This window comes from Leucopleurus acutus, assembly GCF_964270905.1.
Source record: "Leucopleurus acutus genome assembly, chromosome: 7".
Classification (NCBI taxonomy): Eukaryota; Metazoa; Chordata; class Mammalia; order Artiodactyla; family Delphinidae; genus Leucopleurus; species Leucopleurus acutus.
This window is the reverse complement of record NC_139150.1, coordinates 90,006,966-90,023,889: the sequence shown is the minus strand read 5'-3', so window position 1 is coordinate 90,023,889 and position 16,924 is coordinate 90,006,966. Positions and strand designations below refer to the sequence as shown.

Here is a 16,924-nt window from a genome sequence, read left to right as displayed (position 1 = left end):
CTTTGAAGACAGTCACATACTGGAGCAGAGCTATGCAGTGTTTCCTTCAAGGTCTTTAAGTTGAAGTAGAAGACTTTGTGCTGGAGTGAACATGAAGGCCATCGCACAAGGATGGTGTGTGCTAAAGGTGAACATCTCCTTAGTCAAAGTTTTACCCAGAACAAACCCAGTTTACATCCAGCAGTATCAAAGTAGATTTTTACATTTTTATCCTGATCTTTGTTTAGCAAAGTGTTTTCTCAGGCTTCAACTCTACAAATTGATAGTGAAGTTTCTTCCTGCCTGGGATGCAGCTGAAAAACGACAGTACCAAAAGAAGAAAAAAAAAAGACCTTCCGATACTCCCTAATCTAACCTTTTCTCACACCAGGGTCTGTTTCAGCTTCTACATTTCTCCTTCCTGCCGCTCTTCCCACAGTCATTCTTGCCTGTGCTTCCAGACCAGCAAACGTTGTTTGCATCTTGTCATCTCTTTCTCATAAGAATGTCAAAGGTAAAGCTTAAAACCCATTTTTTCCTGGCCTGTATATTCCATTAAGACTTTACCAGCGATTCTAGCTCATAATAATATCCTCGTTTTGGGATGTTTTTTGTTCACCTTTCTCATTATGTCCCATAATAACACTTTTTTTTTTTTTTTTTTTTTTGCGGTACGCGGGCCTCTCACTGTTGTGGCCTCTCATGTTGCGGAGCACAGGCTCTGGACGCGCAGGCTCAGTGGCCATGGCTCACGGGCCCAGCCGCTCCGCGGCATGTGGGATCTTCCTGGACCGGGGCACGAACCCGTCTGCCCTGCATCGGCAGGCGGACTCTCAACCACTGCGCCACCAGGGAAACCCAATAACACATTTTTTTAAAGTCTCTGGAGTTCACTGTAACAAGCTTTTACTATCGCCACGAATGCTGTGGCAGTAGGAAATGAATCTAAAGCTTTCAGAGGCACTGTCTGCTCACATGCGCTCTGGAAGTGGCCTTAAGGGGCCTCCAGGTCCAGAATGGGAGGTGTGTGCCATACTTTTGGTTTCCCACAGTGGGTCAGGTCTGAGCCATCTCCTCTTTTACAAATAGCTGAGTACAACAATTGTTGATGTGCATTCCTGTTACACCTCTCCCTGAGTATGCCCTTCTATTTGAGAGCACCTTCATTAGAAGTATTAAAAGAAGAAAATACTCAGCAGAGAATTACACATTTTTAAGAGACTTTAGAAAGTGGTTTTTAGTTCAGCCATTTATTTTCTAGATAGTTTTAAACCCAAAACATTCAAAACAAATAGAGTATTGTCTTTAAAATGTCTAGATTAGAGATTTCACAAACTCTATAACCTATTTATTGTTCTGGATGGGCAACTTATTATGTTATGGTAGAATTTTGCTAGGAAGCACAGTTTGAACCGGCTGACACTCTATAAGATGAAACCACAGTGACATCCATTCTCTCTAAAGGAACTTAAAATGTAATACTGATTCAAATTTGGGAAGAGAAGGAAATGTTCTGTATATGAAATTTCCATTGTTTTCCTCTGATTTTCTGGATTTTAAAAATAAGTTTGGATGTACTTTGGGGTTTGTTATACTTTTCAGAAATTTAAGTGAAAAATTCCTTTATAATCAGCTGATTTTTGAAATTTCAGTGAGGTCTTTCCCTATCCTTTAAATTTTGTCAAAATGACATTATTCTACAAAACAAGTTGACATGTGTCCTTACCTAGATCAGAACAGTGTACAACTCTCGAGTAGCACTGGCATCCAAACGGACATGTTGGAAACAGATCGAATGGGAAGAAGGGGTTAATTGGCTCTCTTGTTGGGAAAAGAGAGTTGTTAGCATCACTGTCACCTTCGTCTTCCATGTCCTTCAGCATCATATTCTTCAGTGTCAGGTACGAAGGGTGAAATAAGGGTTTGGCAGAGCACAAAGTCAAGAACACTAGGAGCACATACTCCTTCATGTCGTCCTGTGTAGGGGACCGGTCTAGAACTAAGTAGACATTGAGGATTAAGTTAAAGTTTAAATAAATACAGTTCCTGCTGCTGTACATTTCTCAGAGCTGGCAAGAGTACAATGAAATGGCATTCTAATTTATTACCAGTGTGAGAGTAAGTTTATTAAAAGTTTTTGGAAAGCAGTTCAGCAATATGCATTGGAAGCTTTATAAATATCTTTATTTTTCATCTAGCAGTTCTACTTTTGGCATCTAGTCTCAGGAAACAATTCTAATGTGCATAAAGGTGTTCGTCAGAGAATCATATATAATAGCAAAAAAAATTAAAGATAATACTAATGGTTAAAGAGAAATAGTAAAATAAAATAGGGTATATTTATTCCATGAAATACTTTGGAACCCACAAAATGTTTGCAAAGATATTTAAAAATATGAAAAACTGTTTTTTGAAATAAAAGAAAATATAAAAAATCTATACATAGTATACTTACAAACACATACACACACAAAACCTGGCACAAATATACCTAATTGATGATAATATCTGGATGGTAGAGTCATGAATTCTTGTGTCTTTTTTTTTCTTTAATTTCTATACTGAGCAATAAGAACTACATTTATACTTAGGAAACAAATAAATGCTTTTAAAAACAAAAACATATTATCATACCTGACTATTTACTCCTAAAATCCTTCCATTGCCTTAATATCTATGTCACTTTTAAAGTAAAATCCTTCATATCCCCTTAGTACGTCTGGAAGTTTTCTTTTAACTTCTCTCCCACCATCCTCCCCAGCCTCACTCTCAGAGTTGGTTACTTTTTCCACAGTGTTATTGGATTTCTTCCTTTCAATCTGTTCCATTATCTAATACCTGATCCAAAGCATCTTTGGTCCAGGCTATTCTTTTTTACTGATCTTTCCACTGAGTTCCTTTTGTTTAGTTTTTTTGCAGGGGGAAGGCATGGGGTGCTTTCAGTTGTAGTTTTCAAAGCCCACACAAAACTGGAATGTACGAATCAGAACCTTCTGAGAATAGATTTGTTGTCATCTGATGGTGGATATTCCTACAGGTATGTTTACATATCATGGTTTCTTAACCATCAACTGTAAAACATACATTCTTTGTAATTTTCAAAACTTAAAAGCATTATGATATCATCTAAAACAGACTTATACCTGTCTTCCCTTTGGGGCATGCAGTTAGCTTCACATAATGCCCATTGGTGAGTCTGTATCCTGGCAGGAGGGAGTCCACACCCAGCCAGATCATCCAGCAGTGTAGCTGTCCTGCTATGCCTGAGCACCAGATAGCACCTTAGCCACAGAGGGCTTCTGGAGTCAGTCAGAATTGGTCCAGCCTCAGGAAGACCTGGCCCTCCAAATCCTTGAATTATGCCAGCTTCTTACAGTTTTCTAGAACCCAGAAATCAGCTTTAATATCTCTCCACAGCCTTGCTTTTTTTTGGACTTAAGAATCAGAAATGAATTAACTAACTTAATTAAAATATTCATTTATATATCTTTTAATCATCAGAGAAAGGTTTTTAAAAAAACCCCACTGTCATCAGTGATTAACCTGATAACTAAGATTATTTAATGCTTAGAAATCTATATGGCAACAAGTACATTTTGCCCGACCAGCCTTATCAGGTTTCCCTATGAGAATTCACACTCAATTGTGCTAGGAAAGGGGAGATTACAGGACACAGAACAGAAAAGATTTTTATATTTTTATAATCTTATTCTGAATCCCACTTCAGAACCAGTTCTGTCCTTCCATCTCTACACTGCCTGTGGAATTGTCAATTCAGTTTATTCTAGATATGTCTCTCACATTAACCAGGAGGCCTGAGAGGTGCAAAGAGCTTCAGTGGCTTCCCCAAGGCCACATAACCAAATTGAAGTGGAAATTGAGTTAGAGCTCATGTGTCCCAACCCATTCTTTGCATCTTCTGCTGCAACCCACACAGGAGCACACTCCTTTATCTTCTTTTATCTAGTGGCCTCTATCATCTCCTCCTTTCCAGCCAGTCCACATGTTGCTGTCGTGTGTACATCTGTACATAAAGGAGTGCACTCACAGCTTTCGGAGGGTGGAAATGGGAGTGGTTGTGTGGTCAGATTTGTATGGTGCAGAGAGAGATTGTGCTGGCAACTCAAGGGCCAGCAGCTTCTGTCAGCCAGCCCTGGGGACAGGCAGGTTACTATTCCAGTCACCCTGGAATCCTGGCACAGGCACCTGGTTTTGGTCAACTAGGCTTCACTTCCAGCATCACTTCGGCACATCATTTCTGCTTCTTAGCTGCCTGCCTAACTATGCTCCATTATGTTTCTTGACCGTAGGCTTCTTTGTGGTTCCTGGCTCCTTAATGCTTAGTGCCCTGCCTTGCCTTGACTTCCACAATTCTCATTCTTGAGCTAATTTAGCTCTTGGTCCTTAGCAAAACCAAAGATTGTCTCTGGTACCAATTTATTCTTTAAGATTGTTCTGCATCGCAGCTCTATCTTCTAGGTCCATAGCTGCCCCTGACCTTATTTGACCTTGGTAGAGAAGTTAGTGAATTAAATGTTATTTGAAGTCATGTCTCTGGCTTTCTTTGAGGTTGCTGGAGTTTTTCATTGGGCATTTATCAAGTACCCACTGTGTACCAGGCACAGGGTTAGGATACATAATCCATGAAGTAGAACATGTTTGGATGTTCAATGGACATGCTTCTCCCTATCCACTTCTCCCACGCTTCCTTGCTCAAAACACAACCACAGCTCCTAATCCGCTACTCTCAGGTAAGTGTGGGATTGTCGTAAAAGTTAATACTTGAATGTCAGTTACGCTAATAGGAAAACTAAAAAACAAATGTTCAAGTTAGTAAATAGAACTAAACTGTGTGTGGTCAGTGCTGGCTGTGTACACTCTGGCTCTAACATTTTGGAATAATCTCCAGATGTGTGGTCCCCAGACTCTGAAAATAAAATTCTTCACCATAAGTTTGTGTACTCCTCATAAATTGTGTACTCCTCATAAATCTCAGTTTACTATTTGAGACCAGTAGAAATAAAGACATCTATAAAATATACATACATGAAAAAAAGGTTGAAATAGAATACACAAACCTAATAAGAGGGATAGTGGGCTTATGAGTGAAGGATTATTTTCTTGTCTATGGTGCATATTTTTAAAATTATTATTTTGCTTTTTAAATATTTTAAATAGCAATCTGCAAGAAAATGGTCTTTACTCTGGTCCTCCATATACTTTTGCCTTTTCTTACCACTTCTAGAAACATTAGACAGTACAGTTAAAGGTTTCCCATACACTGCCCCCTCAGAATTCAACCAACAGTGCCTACCTTCAAAATAGTCTAGAGCCACAATTTCTTGAGGGCTAGCACCATTTACTCTGGTCCATGGGAGATAAAAGAGTTTTAATAAAAAGTTATTTTTGAGTTGGTTGGTTGTTTGAGTTTCATTATTTTTGTAGAAACTTAGAGATAAATAGGCTGTAGCTTCCCCGTCTAGACCAGAAAAATCTATGTAATGCATAATATACCAGAAATATAGATCTAAGAAAATGGTAAAACTTTAAAAAATACATATAACAAGAGGAATATGTTAGAGATCCAAAGTGGGAAGCCAGGACACAATGTCTTGGCTTTCCCTGTAGCCTGGCAGCAGGGCCAGGGACTTGCCTTCACTCCTGCAAACCTCATTTCCTGCTGCAGTCATGTTGCCCTATGATGTAGGAGATCCCTGGAGTGGGGTGTAGGCTGGGATGAGGGGGAGCAGAGCAGTTGTGACAGACTTAGAGGGACACTGGTATGAGGAGCAGAGCTGGGAAGAGACACAGAAGATCAGTGCTCAGGTGAAAGAGAGGAAGAAAGCCAAGCATGAGGGAGGGGACTTATTTCTCTTACATGTTCCCTCCAAAAGGGCTGCTGGTCAGCCTACCTGTGGGGTCAGGAGGAGCATCAGCCAATGTCCCTCCCTTCCTCTCTCTTCTTTCTTACACTGATAAGCTACATGAGTTCCTCCCTACCTTAGATAAGATGGTGACTCTGGCCTGCTATGTTAGGCAGTGGCTTGTCTATGGTAGTTGGCAAGCTTTCCAGTTGCTGGCTGGTGGGGGTAGCCACCAGTCATGCCCTTCTGGACCCTTCTGGACCCTGGTGAGTGAGAGAGGAGACATGTGGAAGCAGGAAATGCCATTTAGTTGAAACTCCCTCCCAGTGTTGAAGTTTCCTCCAGACCATTGTAGACCAGATGGTGTGTCTGCTCTCTGATTGCATGACTCCAGTGAGAGGACTCAGGGAGCACACCTCCTCAAGAGGCATCCAGTTCCACTGCTGTCCATCTGTGGTTGACAGGAAATTCTTTATATTGAGACCAAAAATGCCTTCTGTCACAGTCTTCTCTCTGTGCTACTTCTGTTTTCTGTTAGTTATATGAAATTAACCTGATATTTTTGCATTCTCTTATCCTATTTACTTGAAAAGAGAAGTCAGGAGAACCTTGATTCCATGAGGAATTAACCATTTATTCCCTTCATTTGAGATGGCAAAGGCTTGATTAAAAAAACAAGTGATTATAGACCCCAAACCTTGCCCTATTCTAGTTAAGCAATTTTTTATCAGTAGAAAAATATTGGAATGTCCAAGAGGGAACACTAAATAGCAATGTTTTTTCCCCATTATTCAGAGAGTGTAGAGAATATTGTTTCTCATTTAAATGATGACTCTTAGTTGTTTGTTTTATTTTTAAATTTTGCGTTTATTAATATGAGTCAAGCTCTTATTTGTTTAGTTTTGGCAGTATTTAGATTGTTATTTTTAAAACCTTTAAAAATGTTTATGTCTTGTTCTCAAGAAAGCTCAGTATTTCCCCGATACAGACGTTTTGACAGAGTTTCTTACTCATGGAAAACTTTGAAATTTTGTTTCAAATTTCTCTTACTCTGAATAATATTTGAAATATTATTTCAGTGCTACTGCTGTTATTACTAAGCCATGGCACATTAGAGCCAGGAGAGGCCTTTGAGACTTTGCTACCATGCCCTCTTTTATAGCAGAAGAAGCCGAAGCTGGCCTCCTCACTGCTGCATTGTCCACCCTTCTGCTTGGCCTCCTCTAAATGGGTCTTATTCCCACAGTGACTTCCAGACAGTAACCAGGCTCTCCTCGGAGAGGATGGGGTGAGAGGCTTGGCCATGTTCTTAGGACTGGAAATGTAGCTTGAGAAGTGTCTTTCTGAATTTACATAAGCTCCTATTTTCTGCTTAAATGTTCCACAAACTGGAATGGAAAATTTGTCTAAGTGAAATGGTATTTCCTCTCAGACACTATCATTAGGAAAATAAATCACTGTGCTTTGAAATCCTATGCTTAAAGTTCTGCTTGGCTGAAATTCCTCTCGATTCACAAGTACCAACAATAGTTTTCAGTATATAAATGTGATATAACATGCTCTGTGTATTCGCAGAAGGAATCCAGACTAAATTCTGGTGTAGTCAAGGCACAGCCTTGTAAATGGACAAGTAAGTTAAACTTTGGAAACTTATTCACAGTACCTTTTTGTCATGGAAACTGATACTTTTAAAGCCTATGATTTCCTTAAAGAGATACTTAACTTTACCTTGAAAGTATAAATAGCAGCTGATTGAAGAACTTGCTGGCTGCTTTTCCTTTTATATGTTTTGTCCTTCATCAGTTTTTCAATGCATCTAGCAACCTAGCTACTGTCTTTAAAAACTCCTACCTCTTCATTTTTCTATTGTTTCCTATGCTTCCTTAAAACTTGTGCTTGTAAAGTTAATCTCTTGTCTCAAACCTCAGATCAGATATCTGAATATTCTTTTTTAATTAAGTATCTGTAACAGAAGACTGCATATCCTCAATTCTTTCCACCACTACCCTATATGGCTAAATACTAAAAACATCAAGATGCTTTTACACATGTGTGGGCTTATGATTTCTTTTTTTAAACAACTCGGTTCTTGGTGGGATTTTTTAATTCTTTATTTTTAGAGAGATATATACCCCCTGAGATTCTTTGTGACTTAATCCTCTATACCATGTGGCTACTGTTTATGGCTGCCACACCTCCAAATAGGTTAACAAGAAAGAATGCTGTGCTGTATTAGATTATGAGGGAGTAGAATATCAAATACATTGTTTAATTTGTTAAAATCTAATATTAAATAAAAGAGGGAGTAGAATATCAAATACATTGTTTAATTTGTTAAAATCTAATATTAAATAGAAAATTTATTTTGGGAGGGAACAAAGGAAATCTTTGTTTTACACTCCGACTGGATATTGTGAAAAGAAGTTTCTAATCTTTCACATTGAATATAGGGCTAATTAAACTATTGCTGATAAATATTCTTTCTTAGAGTTATATGGATCTCCATTTTAACTGCCCAGTGTCATTTCATTACATAAGAATAAGGAATACATTTATCAAGGCAAAATATGAATATTCAAATATGTAAGTAAAAACATTTGAATAACTCATATATTTTTAAAATACCTTAGAAAATATCATAGTTTCACATTTTGAAAAAATCTTTTACTGTTTTCACTTAATGTATTTGTAATATCCCCAAACTTTCTTATCATTCATTATTAAGGTAATGTTATTTTCTTAAAAGAACATGTTCACAAGATATTTGTTTAAATGATTTTAAAAATCAATCCTGTTAACTTTTATAGTAAAGTATAATGACAGGTTATCATTTAGCTATTTTAAAAAGTCGCAATTATGTTGAAAGTAAATCCATTATATGTAAAACATAAAAGCTAGAGTAATTTTAGATATGTATTTAAGTGCTATTTTTTAAGACATTATACAGATAAACTTTAAACTATATTATATAATTTACAAGCATTTATGTTAATAACATTAATGTCCTCTTAGTATTGACTAAAACAATTGTACACTAGTACATGAAAAAAAGACATGAAAACATACCTTGTAAGAAGAGAGTAAGTTCTCCTGAAAGTAGAATTTTCCACCATGTACTACTTATCTATAACGTAAATGTTCTCAGCTACTATTTAAGAAGAAAATATGAAAAGATATTACATTTAAAAGAAAAACAGTCTTCTGCAGAGCCTGGTGTGGCTGCACCCTGGGTGACACTGGAATAAGCTGCTTCCACAGATTAGCCCATGTTAGTACTGAGAAGCAAGATTAAAACTTGTTACTGCTCATGTGTTTTCCATCACTGTTTGTATCGTAGCCAAGACTTCTAGCTAAACTCTAGACGTCTATTGGAAGATTCTGAAGAAAAAAAAGAGAGTTTAATAATTCATGGCAACTGGCCATTGAAAGTGCAGTCAAAGCCATTCAAGAAATACCTGATTTGAAAAAAATATGAAATTCTTAAATGAATGAATACTTATAAGTTACAAATTTAAAAATCACTCACTCTATATAGACTAATATTTATCAGTTTTAGGAAGGAATACTGAAAGAGTACATTATTGAAATGTAAATCCAGTCTCCAGATGTACCTAAGAAAGGAGCCATGCTGTTAATTTTCTTCTGATGACTGAAGCTGTTACATCAAGCATACGTCTCAAGAATTTCTTTAAAAGCTTTTGGCCCTGCCACAGGCATGTCAGGGGAATTGCAGACCAGGCCCTATATAATGCTTCTGGCCCCAACCTATATGCTGTGATACAGACATTGATGCAAGGATACAGGTGAAGCCTGCTTGGACTTTCACTTTTCAAGAGAATATCACCTATGACCACATAGCATTTAGGGAGGACATGGGAGCAGGAAGACAACATTCACAATTAGGCCTGAGAGAATGCCCAATTCCCACATCAATTAAGACATCATCCTTCAAGAGGACATTTTTCTAAGTCTGGGTACCTAAGTACTAGGTAACACCAAACTAGCATCTTCATGACGTGCAGATTTGGGGGCCAGCCTGTTTGCAAAGCGTGTTTCCAGTAGTTTAGCAGAGTCTGGTCTCTCCTGACACAAAGAATCTGACTGTTGTTTGTTCCTGATTCCCAGAGAAATGGCACATGTTGAAGCAAGCCATAGAAAAAGTACTGTGCCTCCAATGTGCAGGACACCCAGCCCCCACTTAAATAAAATATACTTCTGTGGCCCTCACATCAGACAGTCCCGTATGCTGGCCTCTGCAGAGCTTTAGGCCTGCCCTGGGTGCAGCACCTGAGGTTTGACAGGCCTCCTGTTTGGTTATAATGCTCATGTTCCCATTTATTCAGTTATGTTTAGTTCGAAACATTTGTCTGTTACCTTGATGAATTGGGACATCGTGAGTGTTGAACTGGATTTTATTAACCTGAGCTCCATCAAAGCAGTGGCCATAAATGAGAAGCTCCTTGGGCAGAAATCTGTGTCCTTCACAGTGTTTTGTTTTGTTTTTTTAACTTTTAACTGAAGTATACATTACAAAAAAATAAACATTGTAATGGTACAGCTCAATTAATTTTCACAAACACCTAATCAAGAAATCCCAGCACTCCTGGACCCCTCAGAATCACTCTGTCTTCAGAGGAGGCCGCTGTCTGACTTCAAAAACCATAGCTTTCTGAACTTTATATATACAGTGCATTCTCTTCTGAGTCTGGCTTTCTTCATTCAGCGTTATGTTTTAGAGATCCATCCAGGTCATTGTGGTTAGCAATAGTTTGTTCATTCTCATTATAAGCATACCTTCTTGTATTGCGCTTCACTTTATTGCATTTCACAGATACTGTGTTTTTTGACAAACTGAAGGTTTGTGGCAACCCTGTGTCGGGCAAATCTATTGGTGCCATTTTTCCAACAGCATCTGCTCACTTCATGTCTCTGTGTCACATTTTGGTAATTTGCAATATTTCAAACTTTTCCTTTGTTATTATATTTGTTATGGTGATCTATGATCAGTGGTCTTTGATATTACTACTACAACTTGCAGAAGCCTCAGGCGATGGTTAGCATTTTTAGCAATAAAATCTTTTTAATTAAGTTTTCTTCTTTTTTTTTAAGACAGAATGATATTGCACACTTAATAGATCACAGTATAGTGCGCTGGGAAACCCATAAGTACGTGTAACTTACTTTATTGAAATATTTACTTTATCACAGTGGTCTGGAACAAAACCTGCAATATCTCCAAGGTATACCCATATTATATAACATTCTTCTGTATGAATATGCCAGAAATCATATATTTTATATGTATATTCATATATATATTCATTTAACTGGGTTAATTTCCATTTGGAGTATAGCTATGAACTTTTAAGCATTCATTGATCTGTCATTTGAGGCTCGTGTATGTGTTTCTGTCAGGTAAAATTGCTCTATATTTAAAAATTGTGGGGTTTCCCTTGTGGCTCAGTGGTTAAGAATCTGCCTGCCAATGCAGGGGACAGGGGTTCAAGCCCTGGTCCGGGAAGATCCCACATGCTGTGGAGCAACTGAACCCATGCGCCACAACTACTGAGCCTGTGCTCTAGAGCCCGTGAGCCACAACTGCTGAGCCCGCGTGCTGCAACTACTAAAGCCCACGCGCCTAGAGCCTGTGCTCTGCAACAAGAGAAGGCACTGCAATGAGAAGCCCGTGCACCGCAACGAAGAGTAGCCCCCACTTGCTGCAACTAGAGAAAGCCCACACGCAGCAATGAAGACCCAACGCAGCCAAAAAAAAAAAATAAATAAATAAAATATTTTTTTTTAATTATGGGACCTCCCTGGTGGCGCAGTGGTTGAGAGTCCGCCTGCCGATACAGGGGACACGGGTTTGTGCCCTGGTCTGGGAGGGTCCCACATGCCGTGGAGCGGCTGGGCCCATGAACCATGGCCGCTGAGCCTGCGCGTCCGGAGCCTGTGCTCCGCAACGGGAGAGGCCACAACAGTGAGAGGCCCGCGTACTGCAAAAAAAAAAAAAAAAAAAAAATTATGAAGTTTCAACTTCTCTTGATAAGTAAAGCCTTGCCACTGGGTGGCTCCTGTTTTTGCATGGCAACACTTGGCTGGGGCTGAGTGGCAGCGCCTCCTCTCAGTGGGATGTGTGCCTCCCACTCTCTACCTTTGCCTGTGCTCACACAGTGTTCCTCTCCCACATCATTCTACCAGCCTCTCCTCACCTCTCAGTCATGGCATCTGCCCTGCGACCACCCGTCTAGGCAGGGTTCTGCCACCTTGTCTAGAGAGCTGGGAGGCACTTCCTGTGAGATTGTTTTTCTAAAGATGTGTTGCAGCCTCTCTCCTCTCCTCACTTGTGAGCCCTGAGCTTATCTTCCTCCAGCATGCTGTTGTGCTCTTTAGTCAGAAGGCTTAGGGAAAGAAATGGGCCCTGGAGTATAATGCCAAGATGCAGGTGGTCTTTCTGGCTTATTCACCCTATTCTGCTGACATTGTGACTAGAGGTACAGCCCAGGGCCCAAAACCCCTCCCACAGTCTTGGAGCTGCAGGTGGGAAGCTTTACCTCACAACTGCAGAGATAGCCCAGCGTGCACAAACACACCATTTGGATATAAACTGGAGTTTTTTCTCCACACCTTTGCGGGTTGTCATTCCAGACACATCAGTGTACCTCCTCTTCCCTAGAGTATTGTGAGGAAAAAATCTTCCCTTTTTGGTTCCTATAAGGGTCCTATGAAGGGGACCTAATTCTTTTCTACATGTTTGTTTTTTATTGTTTGGCTTTTGCCTCGTTGGGCCTTGGTCTAAATACTGGAGAATTAGTGTTACTATATCAAACAGTGTCTTTGGGAATCATGAATAATCTGCACATTATTATGTTTTAAACAAGATAAGTTTCAAAATTAGAAAAGTAATATTCGCTCTACTGACATTTTATGAACAGAAACATTGATTGCATAAAAGGAACATCAACACAAATTTCTTGCATGGCCCAATATATTCCAATCATGATGAAAATAAAAATAAATTGCTTAAGCCACGCTTGCATATAATTTTTAAGACCCTTTCCTGACCTTCTGCTAATGTAGAAATGGAGAACAGTGGTCAAAGCCCAAACAAATGAGAACTGGAAAGGACCTTAGAAATCATCTCATGCAAATTAAAACTCCAATGGGTGAGGAGTAGGGGTGACTGTGGTCACATGAGACACCTTCCCGAGCTCAAGTATCACTAAGACGATTGAGTTTTATGATGTTTGTCAGCTGGTATCTGGTGCTTCCTCCCCTGTTTACCTTAACCTTCTGAGTACATTGGAATGGATTGTGTACTAGTCTCTCATAGTAGAAATTACAAGGAAAATTTTGTCCATCCGTTTATTCAAAGAACGGTGTTAAGTGCCATGAAGAAAAGCAAAATGGGATGGGGGATTGTCAGCGAAACGTTGAGGGAATGAGGGGATGTGCCTTCCAAATACCTAGTTCAAGAATGTTCTAGACCATCAAATCCTAGGATGTAAATAATGTATGCTCTTTATGCATAACAGAGGTTGTATATAGTAGGCATTCACAAAAACTTCTGAAAGAAGTGAATTCATGGGTTTGATATGATTTTATGGGTGGTTTTGAATGTTCAAGCATCCTTCATGGTGGACTAGGCTCTGTGGTTTATAATGAGAATTGACTTTATACAGTAGATCATGACCCATGGGCAGTATTCAGCCCACAGATATGGTTTGTTTGGAGCATATGGTATTTTTAAAAATGAGGAAATTTTATATCAAAGTCTAAATTTACCATATCTTAAAAACTAGTTTGACAAAACTGGCCCTGAATTCCTGTGCAGTTCCAGCAATTGGCTGAGCTCATGGCAGCAACCTTCTTCAAATGGGCTTCTGGTTCCTGGCTCTCAGCTCCCATTCTTCTATACCCTGTGCTGGTAAGGACTTGCTTCTGCAACTTGCAGGCTGAGCTCCTGTCATCATCCTGTTGGATGTTTTGCTCTGAAGATGAATTAATGCCATAAATTGTCATTTAAAATGGATTGAGTTGAATTTATAATAAAAATGTAGGTATCAAATATTTTTAAGTAATGCCTCAAAGGTCAGTTTGCTTTCAGGAATGGGTGCAAGTAATGGTTTTGTTTTAAATAAATTTCCAGGCTCTTTTAACTGAGAAGACCTAAAAGCAGTGAGCATATCTAACTTCCAGATCTGTGTTTCTAAGGGCCATTTTTCATTAGAAGGAGCAAGGCCCCTGAGAAAAATGTCAAGTAATAGATCAGGGCCAGGGAATCTGTAAAGGAATTCTGTAAACCTGAAACATTTCATCATACCAGCAGGCACAAAAGCACTCAGAGATTACTGCGGACTGTGAACAGAACATAGAAGCTAGGTGAAGGCATAGTTTGAATATCTCAAATAAGAATGGCAATGGATTATAGCACATCAAATGCAAAATCCTTTTTATAACAGAGGGAAGAGGGCCAAAAGGATCATAGCTTTTTCTGTAGAGGAATGCCAACTAATGAGTACAGAAGGAATCACAGAGTTAGAAAATCACCACTGTGAAACCTCCAACATAGTCACTGATTTAGGCAAAGATGGGAGCTAAAACCACTAAGTGAAAGGTTATTGGATGGCAAGATATTCACACAGACCTAAAGTCTTACCTTGCAGGATATTTCTTAATTACAAGGAGATGAAGACACTACCTTAACCAATGTCTCAGCATCACCAATAACACGCCAGCCCGACATTTTGTCCCTCCTGATATGATATAAAAGGAAGTACATGACATCACCTATGTGGGATTCTTGGCAAAAACGTTTCACCTAAATCTAGTCGTAAGGAAACAATCAGACAAATACATATTAGGGGACATTCTACATGATAGCTGGCTTGGACCCTTCAAAAAGTGAAGGGGTGAAACACATAGGCACAGAATTTCTACTCTAGATTATAGGAGACTAAAGGCAAGTGAACTCTGATTAGATCTTGAGCCACATATACACATACCACACGCACAGCAATTTAGGACATTGTTGGGACAGTTGGGAAAATCTGAATATGGACTGTATGTTGAAACTGAATCGATGTTAAATTTCTGGGGTTTGATAATATGAGAGAATGTAATCATTGTCTCATGGTTATGTAAGAAAATGTCCTTGTTCTTAGGAAACTTATACTGAAGTACTAGGGTGACATGATATCTGCAACTTACATTCAGATGGTCCAGCCCCTGTACCCCACAAATACATATATATGTATAGACAGGGATATGGAAAGAGTGAAAAAGATAAAATGAAGGTGACAAAATATTAATTGGTGAATGTAGGTGAAGAATATGTAGATGTTCACTGTATTCTTTCAACTTTTCTATGGCCATAAAAATATTGCTAAATAAATGCTAAATAGTTGTGGGGAATAAGGCAATTTGCCTTAAATTAATTTTAACTCTTTGATTTATCTTTAACTCTAGTGAAATATTTACATGTAAAATTTATTTGAAGTTAATTAAGGTGTTACTCTACCTACAGATTCTTAGCTATTGTACAAGGATCCCTAGAGGATTTAGGATGGGTTTTATGAGCCTTTTGATACATGCAGAGTGTTTGTATATGTGTATTTTTCTGCATAGAAGGCCCATCATAGCTTCTATCATATCCTCAAAGGGAGGGGTCCATCCTTCAAATAGTTAAGAACTACTGACCTAGAGTAGATTTACAATTTATAATGCATTCTTTATTTTGAGTATCACATACTAGTCAGCATTTCAGACAGTTCATGTATAAATTTGGTAATTGTGAATGTAATTCTCAACTTATGTAAAGCAAATGAACCTTCAGCAGATTCCAATTTATAAAAAGATTTGCTTATATCAGCTGATAGTTCAATGTAAGTTTATTTGACCACAGAGATTCTGTTACTTAGAAACACACCATGACATTCTAATAACATGACGTATTCCTTTTCTTTTCCAAACTAATATGTGTTTAGTGCAATCATATGTTATTTTTAATGCAGTCTGCTTTCCCTTATGTGGATTCACATTCTTCACATTTTGTGCAAAGGGAAAAATATGCTAGACTGTAAATTTTTTAATCCATTTTCATGTAGAAAGGGAAATATAATGTCAAAGAAGAAAATCATGCCTTTATATTTTTTAGTTGTGTAATCACTAAGCTCTATTAATCTAGTTAGAAACATTCACCTCTTTGCACATAACAGTGTGTGACAGACCAAATTCCAACATGACTTATAGTTTCAACTGTTCCTGTACAGCATGTTGAAGCAACGACATGTGAGTAATACGTTAATATGCCAAAGCGTTGTTTAAGACATATAGGATGAAATATATCTATATCTATCTATATATAGATAGATAGATAGATATAGATATATAGATATATAGATATCTATATACACATATCTATACTGTTTACAGTAGATTTTAGTTTCTCTGAAAATCTTTCACAAATGCCTCTGGGTCTGTTGGAGTAGGTTTAATCAGAGCTGATGTTTACAAGGATAGTAAATACTTAAACTCCCCAGGAGAACCATCTGCCCAGAGCATGCTGCACCTGGCCAAGGCTTACAGGCAGACTCTTACTGTATCCCCGTAGACCCACTTGTGGGTTATCTCTGAGGTAGGAATCCATCTGCAGGACAGGTTTACTGATCAAATATTCTTCTAGTTTGGCTATTTTACATACAGTTTTTCTCCCTTTTTGGTGTTATATTATTACAGTGAATCACACTTATAAGTTAGAATTACTTTTGTTTCCTATAATCAGGATTTTTTTTTAATCTGCTTCTAAACTATTGCCATATCTATGACAATAAGTAGTTTAGATTCTATGAGTCCTGGTTTTACTCTGTGTTTAGAGAGCCCTTGCTCAGGTAAGGCTTGAGCCCTTGCTTAGCCCTTGTTCTAAGCTGGTTTCATTCTGTTCTGTGTGATGGATATGAGCATGCAGTGACACAGCACAAAGACTGCCAAGCTCAAGAGAGACGCTGACATGACTGCAGAGTCCCACTTGAGTGCAGCCGTCTACAGAGAGCATTTGCTGACTCCTGCCCTGCTGTAATAGG

General features: G+C 38.6%; 2 protein-coding genes across 3 annotated transcripts in view; one reads left to right on the top strand and one right to left on the bottom strand.

Moving 5' to 3' along the window:
- The window catches only part of LOC309963992 (asporin), a 41,319-nt gene extending 32,235 nt beyond the window's left edge, over positions 1 to 9,084 (bottom strand). For both annotated transcript variants that reach the window (XM_082842592.1, XM_082842593.1), the window contains exons 1-3: positions 8,910 to 9,084; positions 5,294 to 5,343; positions 1,706 to 1,978 (exon numbers count right to left, since the gene is read on the bottom strand). In XM_082842592.1, coding sequence (XP_082698718.1) covers positions 1,706 to 1,978; positions 5,294 to 5,343; positions 8,910 to 8,956 — 370 coding nt within the window. In that variant the 5' untranslated portion in view covers positions 8,957 to 9,084. The remainder of the gene's footprint in view (positions 1 to 1,705; positions 1,979 to 5,293; positions 5,344 to 8,909) is intronic.
- The window catches only part of CENPP (centromere protein P), a gene marked incomplete at its 5' end in the record, with an annotated part of 225,920 nt that overhangs the window by 119,302 nt on the left and 89,694 nt on the right, over positions 1 to 16,924 (top strand). The gene's annotated exons all lie outside the window — the stretch shown is intronic.